General features: G+C 55.4%; 1 protein-coding gene and 1 non-coding gene across 6 annotated transcripts; one reads left to right on the top strand and one right to left on the bottom strand.

Moving 5' to 3' along the window:
* Positions 1-1,316: 1,316 nt before the first annotated feature.
* LOC122683073 lies at positions 1,317-12,047 on the bottom strand. Of its 5 annotated transcripts, XM_043886610.1 has the most exons (7): positions 9,850-12,047; positions 8,747-8,832; positions 8,417-8,565; positions 6,939-7,125; positions 3,996-4,032; positions 2,928-3,161; positions 1,317-2,589 (listed from the first exon to the last, which is right to left on the bottom strand). In XM_043886610.1, exons 1-6 carry the CDS (start codon positions 9,857-9,859, stop codon positions 3,118-3,120), a joined length of 513 nt encoding a protein of 170 aa, XP_043742545.1. In that variant the 5' UTR covers positions 9,860-12,047; the 3' UTR covers positions 1,317-2,589; positions 2,928-3,117. The 5 variants fall into 5 exon arrangements, 1 of the variants encoding a protein (XP_043742545.1); XR_006337606.1 differs by having other exon boundaries at positions 3,789-4,032; positions 6,939-7,245; positions 8,417-12,047; XR_006337607.1 differs by lacking the exon at positions 3,996-4,032 and having other exon boundaries at positions 6,939-7,245; positions 8,417-12,047.
* Positions 7,827-7,899, top strand: TRNAG-CCC. Its single transcript has one exon. It is a non-coding gene; the product is annotated as a tRNA-Gly (tRNA).
* Positions 12,048-15,889: the final 3,842 nt, after the last annotated feature.

The raw sequence follows: 15,889 nt of genomic DNA, 5'->3' as shown, positions 1-15,889 counted from the left end.
CAGAATCAGGCAGGGTGAACCCCTGATGCTTTGCTGGGTGCGTGCATGCGTGCCCAGTCCGACTCTTTGCAACCCCATGGACTGTTGCCCGCCAGGCTCCTGTGTCCATGGGATTCTCCAGATAAGAATACTGGAATGCCAGGCCCTTCTCCAGGGGCATCTTTCCGACCCAGGGAACGAACCCCGGTCTTTTACATCTCCTGCATTGGCAGGCAAGAACTTCACCACTAGTGCCCCCTGTACCGGAGTGCTTTGCTGGGTGGGAGGGGGCAATTTGAAGTTTTTCTTTCGAGTCTCAATGTTCTAAGTTTTCATCAGAGAAACTTGTGTATTATTTGTGTTAAAGGCAACAGAGAACAAAAGCCACGGGTTGGGAGGATGAGGGTTATGGTGGGTATCGGCTCAGAATCAGAGGCCAAAAGCCCAGCTTCACCTACAAAGGGAAGGGGGTGGGGCCCGGAGCCTGGGAGGGGGGCACTCAGAAGGGAGACTACCTCGGCCCGGCCCAGGCCCTGTCGCCACCCCAGAGCCCAGAGGGAGAGACTCAACGCCACCGTGGCGGCTGGCTACCAGAGGCTCAGCAGGCTACCTGTCGGGGGTCACCCACCCGAGAAGGGCCAACAGCGCCGCCCACCCCAGACCCTCCTCAGACACAGCTTCCAGGGCTGGACTCACCTGGGTGGTCCGCAGGTCCCCTCTGAAAGGTAGCACTGGTGGAACCCCAGCTCTGAAGCTCCCCGACAAGTCACCGCCCTGCTCTGGGCCTCAGTTTCTCCCGGCTACCCGGAAACCTTACCTCGGAGGAGCCAGGCAAATGCTGGGCACGCATGCGTGGGCACATACACATGGGCCCGGACGCACCGCCTCTGCTATTTGACGGACGTGGGGGAACCCACTGCCACGCGCATGCGTAAGGCCGGGCGGGCTCGTAGCATCCTCCGTGGGGGCCCAGTATCTGCGCGTGACGGCCAGAGGTCAGCCCCCGCCCCTCCATCTTATTATCCAGCCCGTAGGTGCTGGTGTTTTTCCCTGCCCCTCTGTCTTTACTGAATCTCAAGGCCTCCGGACCTCAAGGCTTGATGGGAGGCAGGGGCCCTGCTCCTCTCGACGCGCACGTGCCCACCCAGCGCTGGCCCCACGGGATAGAGGAGGGACCGAGAGGTTAAGTGAGGAGCCTCAGAAAAGGCTCGTGAGTGCTACAATCAGCGTTATTTACCGCAGGTTTGCGTTATCTGTGAGTTACAGATCTGGGACTCCGCTTTCCCCTCCATGCCCCGGACCCTTCCAGCCAAGAGACCATACTGCCTGGGCACCAAGCCCAGCTGACCGCCTTGCTGAGCTGGTTAAAGCACCTGCAGGGTGCCTCCTGGGCCCGGCGCTGGGGCCGTTCAAGTTAGTTTCGGCTGTCATCCCCATTTTACAGAGGAGGAAGTTGAGACTCAGGGAGAACTCACTGCCCAGATTGACAACCAGGGTCGTCGGAGTCCAGCCCTTGTGCACCCCCCATCCATACCCACTTCTGTGCCTGTACCCGCCCGACTCGCCCTTTGCCTTCTCCGTCCCAGATCAAGGGCCCTGAGTGGACAGTGAGGACCGCAGTGTAGGGACCGGGCCCCCCTTTCTGTGCCCTACGTGGCTGGTGTCCCCTGAGTGCTGAGCAGAGGAGAGAGCTATAAACCAGCAGGCCCAGTCCGCAGTGGAAGATGAAGTGCCGATGAATGAGAGCAGGAGGTGCTGACTCCTGTTTGTTTAGCCTGGGTGGGGGAGGTCAGGGAGGGCTTCCTGGAGGAGGCACAGGGGCTACAACAGGGGCAGGGGCTGGGGGCGGGGCACAGCCGGTGCAAAGACCCAGGAGCAAGAAGGAGCCCTGCCTTCCTCCTCACCGCCCCCCACCCCCAGCTCTCCCCTTCCTGACCGCCCCCGCCCACACCCATCCTCTCCTGGCGGCTCCTCCGAAGACCGGAAGTTGAGGTGGGAATCCAACCCGGCAGATGAGGAGAAACTTCTCCAAAGGGGGAAAAAAAAAAACACCAAAACCCTCACACACATTAATTCCATTGTTTCCACTCCCAGATCCTGCCTGTAAAACAAAAATAAAATCAAAATCAAACCCCAGCTGGGAGGCTTTCTCTGGCAGAGCCTTCAAGTAGGGGGTTGAGTGGAGGAGGCGCCCAGACACCACCCCTCTCCCCTGGGGGGAGACCCAGTGCCTCTGGCCCCGTGCCCCCGCCAGCGCCTCAGTGGGGTGAGCACCGTGGACCCGGTTGCCTTCCTTGGCCAGGTCACTCAGACCCCTTCACACCCATAAAACTGAGGGCCTGGGCACAGAGCGGAGCTGGGATTGGAATCTGGATCTTTGTGACCCCCATAATGCACTAGCTGGCCCCGGACCCCAGGGTGCCGGGAGCAGGTGAGGAGGGGGAAGTGTCGGCAGGCTGCAAATCCGGTGGGCTCTGCTCACACGTCCAGCGGCGGGGAGCTCGCTCCTCACAGTCCACCATCTTCGCCCATTTGCGTTGTCAAGACTGTCCACTCTTGCCGCACCCTGGGCCTGGTTCCTAATCTCTGATAGCAACACACCGGGAGGTTCTGTCGGGAACAGGAGTGGAGCAGCAGCCTTGCTCAGAAATGGGAGCAAGAAGTGGGAGGCCACAGGAGGAGAGTTAAATCTGGCTACTGTGGTCCCTCGGGGGCGTCCCCTGGAGCCTCCCTCTGTCCCAGGCCTCTCATGGCCCGGTGGGCAGTGTCCCCGTCTCAGGCCAGGCCCAGAGGGTGCGTCTTATCTCCCTAGGGTCCTCTGAGGTGGGCGTGATTAGGCCCATTTTACGGATGGGGTCAGTGAAGCGCAGGATGCTGCCAAGGCCGGCCAGGCGGGACCCCAGGCGGGGGCCCCGGCGCCCCCCTTCCCACTTCCCTCCAGGGCTGACCTCGGCGGCCCCTGGCCGGGCTTTTCCCAGAGCTGAGGCCGGAAGCGCAGGTCCCGAGTGTTTGTTCAGGCCAGGCAGGGGCTCCGGGCAGGCGAGGAGGAAACGGCCACAAGATGTTTGTCCAAGTGGGGGGGTCAGGATCCACAGCCAGGAGTTGGGAAGGAAGTGCCAGACGAGAAGTCAGCCGGAGTCAGCAGACCCGGGGCCTCGCCGGCCTCTCCTGTGGGGGCAGGGCTGCACACAGTAGGCACCTGCTGGGTAAGGAAGCCAGGGCCCCACGCCCACCCCTCCTCTGCTGCACCCTCCCAGCTCCGTCCTTTGGGAAGACCTCCTGGCCCCGCACCCCGGAACAAAGAGTCTGGCTGCAGCTCCCCACCCACCCTGCCACCCAGGTCCAGCCAGCAGCTTCCAGCCTGGACTGGGCAGTAGCCGCCTCACTGGTCTCAACCCTCCCCCCACCACTGCCCCCCGCCACCCAGTCTATTCCCCGCCCGCCTCGGCGCCAGAGGGATCCTTATTAATATGCAAATCAGATCTTGTCTCTTCTCGCTCAACACTCAGCCAGGCCCCCACCTCCCCGAGAGCAAAAGCCATCTGTCAGGGGCTGAATTGTGTCCCCAGAGTCACATCCTCAAGTCCCAACCCCCAGCACCTTGGAATGTGACTGCATTTGGAGATAGGGCCTTTCAAGGGGGTGATTAAGTTAAGTCGAGGTCATATGGGTGGGCCCCAGGCCAGTGGGACCAGTGTCCTTATAAGAAGAGATTAGGACACAGACAAGTCTCCACACAGACCGTGTGTGGCCACAGCGATCGGGGGCCATCTGCAGGCCAAGGAGAGAGACGTCAGGGGAAAGCAAACCTGCTGACGCCTTGACCTTGGACTTCTGGCCTCCAGTGAGCCCGGTGGGACTCTCTGTGGCCCTATGGGCTGTAGCCCACCAGGCTCCTCCGTCCATGGGCTGTCTCAGGTAAGGATACTGGAGTGGGTAAGCCAGTCCCTTCTCCAGGGGATCCTCCTGACCCCAGGAGTCCAGTCCGGTCCCCACATTGCAGGCGGATGGTTTACCGTGTGAGCTATCAGGGGAGTCCTCTGGCCTCCAGAACTGCAGAAAAAGAAATTCCTGTTGTCGCGCGGCGGTACTCTGTCTCTGCCACCGAGGCCAACCAAGGTGCCCTCTCCCCTCCGTGCCCTGGCTGGTCTTGGCTCCTCCCACTGTCCCCACGCTCTCTCTTGAGTCCGCCTGGCACACTGTCGCTCCCCGGCCTTGGCTCTGACTATTCCGTCTCTTACGCCCTTTCCCCGGGCCTGCTGCCTTCTCATCACTCGAGTGTCTGCTCACACGGCCCCCTTCACAGGGGTGCTCCCGGCTCATCGGGGCTGTCAACCACCTCTCCTGACAGACTGGCACCTCCACCAGGGCAGCGGCTGGTGCTCCGTGCCAGAGTGCCCCGCATACAGCACAAATGCAACGAGGGCCTGCTGAAGGCCGGGAGGCAGGCCCCTCCTGGCCCCACCTCCCCATCTTCCTAAACTCAGAGCACAAGGGGCTTGGGAGGCAGGGCCCGGCCTCCTGGTGCCGCCGGATTCGTGGTCCAGCCCTGGGCACGGCCTGCCTGCGGGGTGCATGGGCTCGCTGCCTGCCTCCCACATCCTGGGCTTCCAGACAGCACCTGTGTTCACTCCCCTCTTTCCTCATTTGCTTTTCAATGGCTCTTCCGGAGGCTCTGCAGTAGGTGGAACGCGGTCCCCCCCTCAAATTCATCTGTTAAGTCCTAATCCACAATGTGATTGCATTAGGAGGGGGAATCTTTTGCAGGGTGAGCAGTCGTGAAGGTGGGGCTCTCGTGAATAAGGATAGTTGTTTTTAGTCGCTCAGCCTCTTTGGGACCCCGTGGACTGTAGTCCCCCAGTCTCCTCTGTCCATGGGATTTCCCAGGCAAGAATACTGGGCTAGGTGGCCATTTCCTCCTGCATAACAGTGTAAATATTCTCATGTTTGACATCTGTCCATTTCCCTCTAGCTAAATTACATCTCGATAGAAAAAAAACAAAGCAAAACCTTTTTTTTTTTTTTTAAGCCACCACTCCCCTTGGCCACGTGCGGGACGGGTCTGGGGGTACTCATCTCCTAGGGCCCCGCCGTCGTGGGGGCCGCGAGAGGCTCCTTGCGCGGGCGCTGCCTGGTCCCCGCCCGGGACGTGTGGCCCCGGGAGCCGCGCCGGCCTCCCCAGTGTCCCCTTCCACCCGCCGGGGCTGGGAAGGGCCGGAAGCGGCGCCGGGTGGGCGAGGGCCATTGTCCGCACGTCCGCTCCGGCCCCGCCCCGCATTGTGCCGGGGGTGGGACCCTCCGCGGCCCGGGGCTGGGGGTCCCCCGGGTCGCGCAGTGGAGCCTCCCCTCGCCGGTGCCGCCCCCTCCTCGTTTGCAGGATGGAGGCCAGAGCCGGGGACCGAGCCCCGCGTGCTCCTGGCTCCGGACTCTGGCCAGCACTCTGTCCCCAGAGACCAGGGTCACTCGGCTACCCGCTCCTCCCTTCCCCCTTGGGGCTTTGAGCCCCTCTGAAATCACAGACGCCGGTGGGGGTGGGGGGTGGTGGAGGGGACATTCCCTCGCCGACGGTCACGTGTCTGCAAAGCTGGGGAATCGAGGAGACGGGACAAACCCCGCTGTCCTCGCCAGCGCCCCCGCTTTGTACCCGGGGAACCAGAAGGTCGCGTCCGCAGGAGACCCCCATTCCAGTGGGGGACGGGGGCAGAGGGGGCGCAGAGCATCCTTTAGACGACAAGTGACTGCGCGGTTGCACAAGCTGGGAGACCGGCGAGGGAAGGCTCAGCGAGAGGGGTGGTCGCCGGAGGCTCTGGGCAGGTGACGTCCTGGCAGAAAGCACGGGAGGAAGAGGCAGCCCCGGGCGGCAGCCGGGGCCGAGGGGCCGTGTGGACCGAGACCCGGGGCTGGGGGAGGAGCCTGGCGGGAGGGAGTGAAGTCAGAGAGCCGATCGTGGGTGCCCAGACTTAGGCTGCATCTGAGTCAGACTGGATGAAGAGACGGGCCAGCAGTTTGCTGAGAACAGAGAAGTCAGGAAGGCTTCGTTTCCAGCCATGCTCGACGACAACGTGCCCTCTCCCGGCCTCGCTTTCCCTGGTTGCAGAAAACATCCGGGTTGGAGGAAGCTCTAAAACTGACTCCCCTCCAACCAACATCACCGCGACCTCGCCTTGGTTGCACAAGAAAGGCGCTCGCAGTGGTCCACAGATGGCGGATGGACCTAGGAATGGAAAATCAAACCTGCCCAGCCAGGGATGACCTGGGCGGGAGTCTGATCCGCCGGGAGCCGCTGCGGGAGGCGGGGAGTTTAAACGTCTCCTCCAGGGAGGGTGCGTTCCCCGCAGTAGCCGCCAGGCGGCGACAGAGACCGGGCCTGCCGCGCCAGTCTTTTTATGAATCGTTTTCGAAGTTACAGAAAAATTCTGAGAACAGTACAGAGAACTCTACGACCCCTTTCTTAACTCACATTCATCAAGCCCCCCCACTATGCATATTCAAGTCCCCCTCTCCAAGCATCGGGACAGCAAATTACAGACATATTGCCTCTTGAGCCCTAAGTCCTTCAGTGTGTGTTTCCCAAGAACAAGGACATTCTATTACACAACCGTAGGAGAGCTTTCAAGATCACGCAATGTAATGGTGATGCAAGACTGTTATGTACTCTGCAAAATATTATTCAAATATTGCCAGTTGTCCCGACGAGGTCTTTTATAGCATTCCCGTACCCCACTCCCATTCCAAATTCCGGATCATATTTAGTTGTTCGTTTTTATTTTAAATGAAATGTATTCACTAAGCCTTCTCAGGCTGAAGTATTTGGAAAAGATGCATGTGAAGAGTTCCAGCCTCACCCTCCTTAACCACATGGCCCCGGGGCAGGTCCCACTCAGGTCTTCTCTCCTGAAAGGAAGCAGATTCTGGGCAGGGTGTGTGGGAGAGGCGGAGCAGCCAGAGAACGCACTTACAGCCTGAGATGGATTCCCTTTTTCATTCTTCCTGGCCTGAACCGTTTCTCCGGGTCCTTTGGCCAAGGGCTGCTCTCCAGCCATCCACCACGGGTTTCCAATGACTCCTTGAGGAAACAGCTTCTCGCTTTGGGAAGCAAAGGCAAATGCCCCCAGCTGGCAAGCCAGGGGAAGTCCTGCGCTGGGTCTGGAGAGGAAGAAGGGCTGTGAGGGCTGCCAGTACTGGGAGATAAATCCTTTGGCAGGTCCAGTGGTTTCCATTTCTTGCTTGTGACAAAATGGCAGGAGGGCCCAATCCTTTTGTCAGCTAACAGAGAGTAATCATAATATCTTTAACTTTTATTATGAAAAATGGAAGCATGCACAAATAATAACAGGAACCCTCATTTACCAATCACCAAGTGGCAACATAAAATAATTCTTTATGATGGATTACTACTGATTTCTGGCATAAAACGCAAAGGGAGTTAATTAACATTCCTCCAGTACTCCTTCCTTCCTTTTCTGTTCCTTATCTATGTGACAAGATTTCTGAGTGCTTATAGCTGTAAAAATAAGAATGAAGAAGAGGTGGAGCTGCAGAAATAAGTAATACTTCTCCACTGGTACACAAGCTGGGGGAAATCCAGTTAAATCATTAAAAATGTCATGTGTAATAATCCTTTGTGTAATCAGTATCTCTCAAAACTTATAATATTTGTAGCTTTGATCAATCACGTACTAGTATCTGTAGTCATACCTTTCCAGAATAACAGTTTACACTTAGTGACTTAGGATCACAGGAAATTTTTAATAATTTAAAACCAGTTTATATCCATAGTTGTTGTCACAGAGAAGATGGTGTGATCAATAGGCGACTTTCAGGCATGAGAATACGCTGTTGAGGACTTCCTGGTGGTCCAGTGGTTAAGACTCTGCACTCCCAATGCAAGGGGCCCAGGTTCAATCCCTGGTCAGGGAACCAGATCCCACATACCACAGCTAAGACCCAGCAAAGTCAAATAAAAAAATTTTTTAAGTGTATTGTTGTTTAGTCGCTAAGTGATACCTGACCCTTCGACCCCATGGGCTGTAGCCCACCAGGGTCGTCTGTCCGTGGGATTCTCCAGGCAAGAACACTGGAGTGGGTTGCCATTTCCTTCTCCAGGGGATCTTCCCGACCCAGGGATCGAACCTGCGTCTCGTGTATCGGCAGGCGGATTCTTTACCACTGAGCCTCCAGGGGAGCCCACAAGGATAAATTACGCTGGGCTAAAACTTTGTGAGAAGAGTGGAACTGAAGTCAAGTTTCAGAGAGAAAAAAATGGCATGAAACCTCATTAATACAGAGGAGCTTGCCTGTGGGCTGTTTACACGCATGCCGGTGGAGTCACTATGCTCTTCAGCTTCACGGGATGCATTACGCAGAGTGATCAAACAGTTCAAGCTTACAGTGTCAATATTTAAAATACCCCTGGAAGTACATCCTGTGCACCCACCTTGGCTTCGACATTGTCGACGTTGGTTTTGAACGTGTCAGAGGGTGCGGTGTTGCTGAATTCTTTCGCGGGGGCCGCCAGCTAGCCAGTTTGCAGTTCTCTGATGGGTGGGTCCAGGCAGCGGGCTCTGAAGTGTCAGGCCAGCCTCCCTGCAGATGCAGGCTCCTCTGGGTACTTGTCCCACGTCTGGGAGATGTCTACCTCACCGCTGTCTCACACCTGAGACCAGTGAGAGTCCCAGGTCTCAGAGCAGAGAGACCGGCCCCTCCCCAGGTCTGCTTGCAGTCCCAGCGGGGCCGACAGTCACGTAACTGCTCGACCACCACTCACAGTGTGATCACGGAGCCCCGTTCCGCTGCCGCTGGGCCCCGGACATGGAGAAGGGACTGAAGACGGCCTCCTGGTCTGTCTGGGGGCTGCGGGGAGAGGGGCTGCTCAAGGAGGCCCTCTGAGAAGCGGGGCTCTCTGAAGGAAGAAGAGAAACTCCTAGCAGACAAGAGGGAGGACAGGGCAGAGACAACAGCACGTGCGAAGGGGCGGAGGCGACAGCACGCGTTTTGTCAGTGAGGCGAAGGGCGGCCAGGACACCGGCAGGGCCGGTGGGCTTTCACCGAGTATCTACTGCCTGTGGGCTGCTGATCTGGGTCCCTGGCGAGGTGACTCACGACGCCCTCCTGGGTTTCCATGGTGGCTCAGACAGTGGAAAAAAAAAAAATCTGCCTGCAATGCAGGAGACATGAGTTCGATCCCTGGGTCGGGAAGATCCCCTGGAGAAGGGAATGGCATCCCACTTCAGTGTTCTTTGCCTGGAGAATCCCATGGACAGAGGAGCCTGGCGGGCTACAGTCCCAAGGGTCGCAGAGAATCAGACATGAATGAGCACACAGGCAGTCTCTCGGGCAAGACCCCGACCTCTCTGACCTCATCAGCAGAATACACCGTTCACACGACACTGCGCCATATGAAATGGTCACTTTTATAGCTCAAAAAACAGTTGGGTGTTGGAATTTCCACACAGTTCCTCCTTAGATTGGGCCCCCAAAGTGTGCCTAGTTAAGAGGAGCATAAGTGAAGTCACTCAGTCGTGTCCGACTCTTTGCAACCCCATGGACTGTAGCCTACCAAGCTCCTCCGTCCGTGGGATTCTCCAGGCAAGAATACTGGAATGGGTCGGCATTCCCGTCTCCAGGAGATCTTCCCAACCCAGGGATCGAACCCCGGTCTCCCGCATTGCAGGCAGACGCCTTACCATCTGAACCACCAGGGAAGTTCAAGCGGAGCATAGGTATGTCTTATACACGTGAACCCCGGCGAGGACCCCATGGCCGGCTGCAGAGCTGGGCCGGGGCCCGGGGTGCTGGGCTGTGCCCATCTCACCTCTTTGCCTGTGTGGACTTGCTCCCGCCGACAACTCTCACAGACTTCATACTCACCCGCTTCCATAACCCGGGAACTAGAACTGACCCTCCCGGTCCCTCGCGTGGCTGTGACGATGGGCCACTACTGTGCAGACGGCACGGCTGAAGTGCGGGGCGGTGTGGTCCTGGAAGGGAGGAGGCTGGCAGACTGTCTCTTACGAGTCCACCGTCACGTGCATCTCCGGGCTGCGGATGATGAAACCCAACTCAAACTAGCTTCAGCGAGAAAGGGAACTTACTGGTTCATGAGAGCTTCCCCGGTGGCACTAATCGTAAAGAACCCGCCTGGCAAGAGACCCAGGTTCGATCCCTGGGTCGGGAAGATCCCCTGGAGAAGGGCATGGCTACCCACTCCAGTACTCTTGCCTGGAGAATCCCATGGACAGAGGAGCCTGGTGGGCTGCAGCCCACTGGGTCGCAGACAGTTGGACACGACGCGCTTGTGAGCACGCAGGCACTGGCTCCTGAACTGGGAGCTTCTAGAACTGAAACTGGCTTCAGGCATGGCTGCATCCAGGAGTCAAACTCGTCTGGCAGGAACCTGTTTCTCTCGTCCCTGTCTTGGCCTTGCCTCCCTCCCTCTTGGCCTCGGGCTGTGTTCCTGGCAGCCCTGGGCACACAGGGTCCCTCTCGGTAACAAAGGGAAGAGTTCCTCTTTCCCAACTCAGCCAGCAAGAGCCTCCGGACCGACGCTGACTGCCCTGCCTGGAATTACTCGTCTGTCTCCTGAGCCAGGATTGTGGGATTACTTCGCCTGAATGGTGGCGAGAAGGAATGGAGGAGGGTGTTTCCTGACCTAGGGCTCGGTTACCGGAGGAAGCCATTCAGTGTGGCAAAAACCACACGTAAACTGAAGATGCCATTCGATGAGGGGGCTGCTGTAACGGAGAGGCTGGCAAAGCTGTCGTCCCCCGAGTGTGCGTGGGGGAAGTCAGGGCAGGCTCCACAGGGGACAGGCTGCTCGCGTCCCCAGAAGGTCACACACAGAATTGCCACATGAGCCGGCAAGGTCGCTCGTAGGCGTACACCCCGAGAGAACTGAAAGGGGTTCTTTCAGCGCATGCGGCCCTGCGCCCATGGCCGCAGGATGTCTATGTAACATATAGCACCCAGACGGGGGAAACGGTCCCAACGGCCACCAGCCGGGGACGTGCGGCCTGCCTCTACGATAGGGTCTGGTGCCGCCGTGGGGGGAGTGGAGTGCCGACCCACGCCACAGCACGGACGAGCGCTGAAAACGCGCCGAGGGAAAGGCCCCGTCCTGGATGATAGCATTTGTAGAGAACGTCCAGAACCAGGAAACTCACAGGGACAGAGCCCAGGGCAGTGGTCGCAGCGTGTGGAAGGGGGGACGTGGGGGAACACCCGCTCGTCAGGTGCGGCGTGTCCTTCTGGGCGAGGACACAGTTGTCACACTAGACAGAGGCCGCGATGGTCGTGACCCCACCACCCGCCAAGCGCCACCGAGCTGTTCTCTTTAACGTGGCTCCTTTTAGCGGCAGGAGCCACGTGGGGCCGCGAAGGCGGCAGGAAGCCCCAGCAGCGGCCGAAGGAGCAACAAGGAGGTGGAGGAGGAAGATGAGGTGTTCACGCACTAACAGGAGGAAGAGGGGAAGGAGCTAAAAGTGAAGGCCTCGGGGCAAGGCCCCCAGTCACTGGTGGAATTGAGAAATCTGGCCAAAAGGGAAGCTGTTCCTTGTGCCTGAGGCGACGACGACCCTTAGTTCCATTCCTCTCTAAATGCCTGGATTCGCTGCCACAGTATCTGTTGCCACCTATAGCTAGAAGTGTTGTCACAGAACCTATTCTACATTTAAGAACAGACTTTTGTAAAACACACACACACACACTGGTTCGTCTTTAGTTCTTCTCAGCCATTTCTGCCTCAGCTATGAATGCACATAAACCCAGTCCAGAATCCTGCCAAAGTGTGTTCTTAAGTCTGTGTTCTATCCTGATCTCTGTACCACCTGAAATCAGACCAACTCATTTGAAATGAGGAAAAATAAAAAAGGTTCATTTTATGTCATGTGAATTTCACCATAGTTAAAAAAAATTTTTTTTGACCAGGAAAAAACCCCAGAAGGACAAATAATGTATCAGTTCAGTTCAGTCACTCCGACTCTTTGCGACCCCACGAACCACAGCACTCCAGGCCTCCCTGTCCATCACCAACTCCCAGAGTCCACCCTAACCCAAACCCAGGTCCATCGAGTCGGTGATGCCATCCAGCCATCTCATCCTCTGTCGTCCCCTTCTCCTCCTGCCACCAATCCCTCCCAGCATCAGGTTCTTTTCCAATGAGTTAGCTCTTCGCATCAGGTGGTCAATGCTACCTGGTTATTTCCTCCCAAAGGATCCAGTTTGAAGAGAGACGGGAAGGCAGGTGTGTGGATGAGGCCAGACTGACCACATGTTGGTGACTGATGACTGAGGATTTAGGAAACTATTCACGAACGGTCCCTGTTTGAAAAATTCCTTAATAAAGAGCTAAATACAAGAGTAGGAGCTGTCAGGCAGTCAAACTGGGTTGGGGGAGGTCACTGCAAGGAGGAGAAGAGGAGCAAAGAGGACAAGGCGTGAAGGGAGCGTCGGGGACACCAGCCTGAGGACCTGGGCCAAGTCCAAGGTCACACCAAGTCCAAGCTCACACCGCTTGTGGGAAGCCAGGCTTCCTTCTCTCTCTCCTTTCTCTTTCTTTCAAATAAAATCTTGCTGCTCAATCAGCAGTCACAAAGCCCAAGCACCTATCGTACTTATTGGTGGGGACCCAATAAGTCCTGGTCACTGAGGACCCAGTTAAACTTGTGAAGGTCACTCAGTTGTGTCTGACTGAGTGTGACCCTGTGGACTGTAGCCCGCCAGGCTCCTCTGTCCATGGGATTTCCCAGGCAAGAATACTGGAGTGGGTTGCCATTCCCTTCTCCAGGGGATCTTCCTGACCCAGGGGTTGAACTTGCATCTCCTACATCGGCAGGCAGATTTATCACTGAGCCACCTAGGAAGCCCATAAAAAAAGTGGAAACAGCTCAAATATCCACCAACCAATGGATGGATAAAAACGTGTATCCATACAATGCAATATGATCTGAAACATGAGACCACACAGATGATCCTTGATAATGTCCTACGTGAAAAAAGCTAGTCACAAAGGACCATGAACTGTGTGATTCCATTTATGTAAAATGTCCAGAAGAGGCAAACCTATAGACAGAAAGTAGATTAGTGTTCTTAGGGTTGGGAGAATAGCAGGGTGACAGTTTGTGGGCGGAAGGTTTTTTAGGTGACGAAAACGGTCTGAAATTAGCGATGTTGGACGCACCACTGTCAGTAGACCACTGAGCAGAACACTTTAAATGAGTAAACTGAATGTTACCTCAATAAAGCTTCTATTTTAAAAAAAGATTAAGTACAGTAGTCTGGGCTATTTTAGGGCAGGGGCAAATAGCACAACACTCCAATTACTCAAGTCAGCTTCTCTGGGTGACAACATGGTCATGATAATTAAATGAATTTCAGCAGGAAGTGTTTCATTTATGTTCTGGAAGATACCTACTGAAAATGTAAGAGGGGGAAAAAAATGCTTCCGGTGCATAAAACAGTGAGATTCAGGGTCTCTGAGTCCAAATCCTGCCTTTGCCATTTACTAGTGAAATGACTGGCCCAGAGAATAAAACCCAAACGCCTGAGTTTGCTTTCATCTGCAACATGGCAATTACACACCATCTCCTCTTCAGAGCAACTGTTAAGAATTAGAAATAAAACAAGTGTCACTGTGCCTGGCACAGACTAGGGATTCTATATGTAGCAATTTAAAAACTCCACTTTTTTTAACTTGGGAGAAATTTACATTTAGTTTTCCTTTCCCACATCGCCAATCACGGATTATGAGAGGCTTCTGTGTCTCCGTCAGGAAAACCCAGTGCAGCTGAGTGACTACTGTACCTAATGGAGAACTCAATCTCTGGTCACAGCGTTAAGAGCGCCTGGATTTGGTCCCACCGGCCTCTTTGAAATGACCTAAAATTTCACTTTTCAAAGAGCACTCACCTTGTGCCAGGCGCTGAACCAGGCATGGCCACGGACACAACACCATCCTTACCTGTGGTTGAGAAGTCACCAGGAGGGACTTCCCTGGTGGTCCAGTGGTTAAGACACTGCCTTCCAACGCAGGGGACGCCGGTTCGATCCCTGGTCAGGGAAGTAAGATCCCACATGTCTCAGGGGCAACTAAGGCCCTGCGCCACAGCTAGAGAGAAGCCTAACGCTCGCCCCAGCCAACAATCCCATGCAGCCAAAGACATAATAAATAAACACATAAAAAGAAGTCACCAGTGGAGTCTATCGTTAGCCCCTTGGCCCACTGTCCTTGCGTCCATTTGCTAGTTTCTGTCCTCTATGGACGGGACGCCCTCTCTTGCTGTTTCCATGCTCAGATTATTGTTGACACATGCTGATTTTTTTTCCCCCAAGCCAGCTTAAGAACTAGAGCTGGCAATAGAGAGCCCAAATTCTGGCTACTGGTTCCTTCATCAGGCAAGAATGAGAGACAGGACATAATCTGAAAGGATCCAGATGAGTGAGAGAGGTCCGTGTCCTCAAAAAGTCCTCAGTCTGTTAATAATAACATGAAGAATCGAGACCGTCTGTGGAGCTGGGTGAGGTACTGCACAATGATTGAATCTCGTCCTTACAACCTCTAAGGTATAGTGGTTATTATAACTGATTTTCTTCGTGGTTTGCTGTACCTTTTAATTGTCTCAACAACTACTGAAACGAGTCTTCTAAAAGAATATTCCTTGACATTTTTAAGCATTCTTTAATGCAGAAGCCTAAATCAGCTGTCAAGGACTCCTGTGGTAGAAGATCCCTTTTAGGGTTCTCAGGCCAGAAGCGACTTCCATTTATGTACATGAACTGAACTCTGAGCTTCTTATGCTCTCCCCATACCCCCACCTCGCAGATCAAAGAAAAACTTGAGCTTCTTCCGTTACAGGATCAAAAAGTCAAATGACCAAATACCTTGGACAGCGTTTCTCAGCCGGCCAAATGCCATGAGAAAGAGGCTACACTGCGAAAGGGCTACCGTTGCCTTTAAACACAGGGAGGGTCACTACACCGTGACACCTTCCTGCAGCCACAGGGTAAACCCTCAGCAGGGCATTCAGAATCTTTCAGAACCGCTGTTAGCTCTGTCCCTGATTCACGCGTTCTTCCATCATGCTCGCAGCCATCCGAGGCTCTCATCCGCTGCTGAAACCACTTGCCTTGGCCTTTGTCACCTGGGTGGTGTTTGCCAATACTGTTCCTTCAGCGTGCAAGGCCCACCTCACTCATCTCCACCCACCAGAGACGCATCTCTCTCAGCCCAGACACTGCCTCCTCCAGCCTTTCCCAACCGCCTGCTCAGAACGGCTTCCTCCTCTTCGCCCCCACACGTGGCCCCCGGCTCTCTTACATACAGCACAGGCTCCGGCCCCTGGACCGAGCACACCTCCACCGCCGCGCCTGGTGCAGAGTGGCCCCCAAAGGCTGGAGGGTGAGTCAAGGGCTGAACTGAACAGGCGGCAGCAGCTGCTGCAAGCCCACCGCCCCACATCCCCCTGCCTCGCCCCCCACCCCCCTGCCCGGGGCAGGGGGACATTCATCTGACCACCACACCCAGAAATCCAGGCTGGGAAGAAACCCAACGGGTGGTCCAAACTTGGCTCGGCTCGCCCTCTAAGGCAATCCTAAGTTACAATCTGGCATGAGGAAACATTGTCAACTGTTTCCTGCTTCTTCTCAATGGATCTATTACTTACAAAAAAAAAACCAAAAAACCCACAGGTTTTGATTTTTTGATTTAAAGATACACAGATACATTCATGTTTAAGAGATTCATACTTTACAATCAAACATCAAAGTCCTTTTTCACCACCATCCCTCCCACTCCCTTTCCCAGATGTAATTACTGGGAACAGTTTTAATGTGGTTTTCATTTCTATATACTTACATACATAGAGTTACGCAAACAAAACTACTGGGTTGGCCAAAAATTTGTTCGGAAAAAAAA

This window comes from Cervus elaphus, chromosome 24 (genome assembly GCF_910594005.1).
Source record: "Cervus elaphus chromosome 24, mCerEla1.1, whole genome shotgun sequence".
NCBI classification, from domain to species: Eukaryota; Metazoa; Chordata; class Mammalia; order Artiodactyla; family Cervidae; genus Cervus; species Cervus elaphus.
Note: the sequence above shows the minus strand (reverse complement) of the source record. Positions and strands in the feature narration are given on the sequence as shown.

Excerpts from the sequence above, each read along its gene's own strand:
- LOC122683073 (XM_043886610.1), bottom strand. Across the intron at positions 8,566-8,746 it reads CGGGGCTCCGTGATCACACT|GGAGGCTGGCCTGACACTTC; the intron begins GTGAGTGGTGGT and ends CTGCATCTGCAG. Across the intron at positions 4,033-6,938 it reads AAGGGAATCCATCTCAGGCT|TTCTGGAGGCCAGAGGACTC; the intron begins GTAAGTGCGTTC and ends CTTTTTCTGCAG.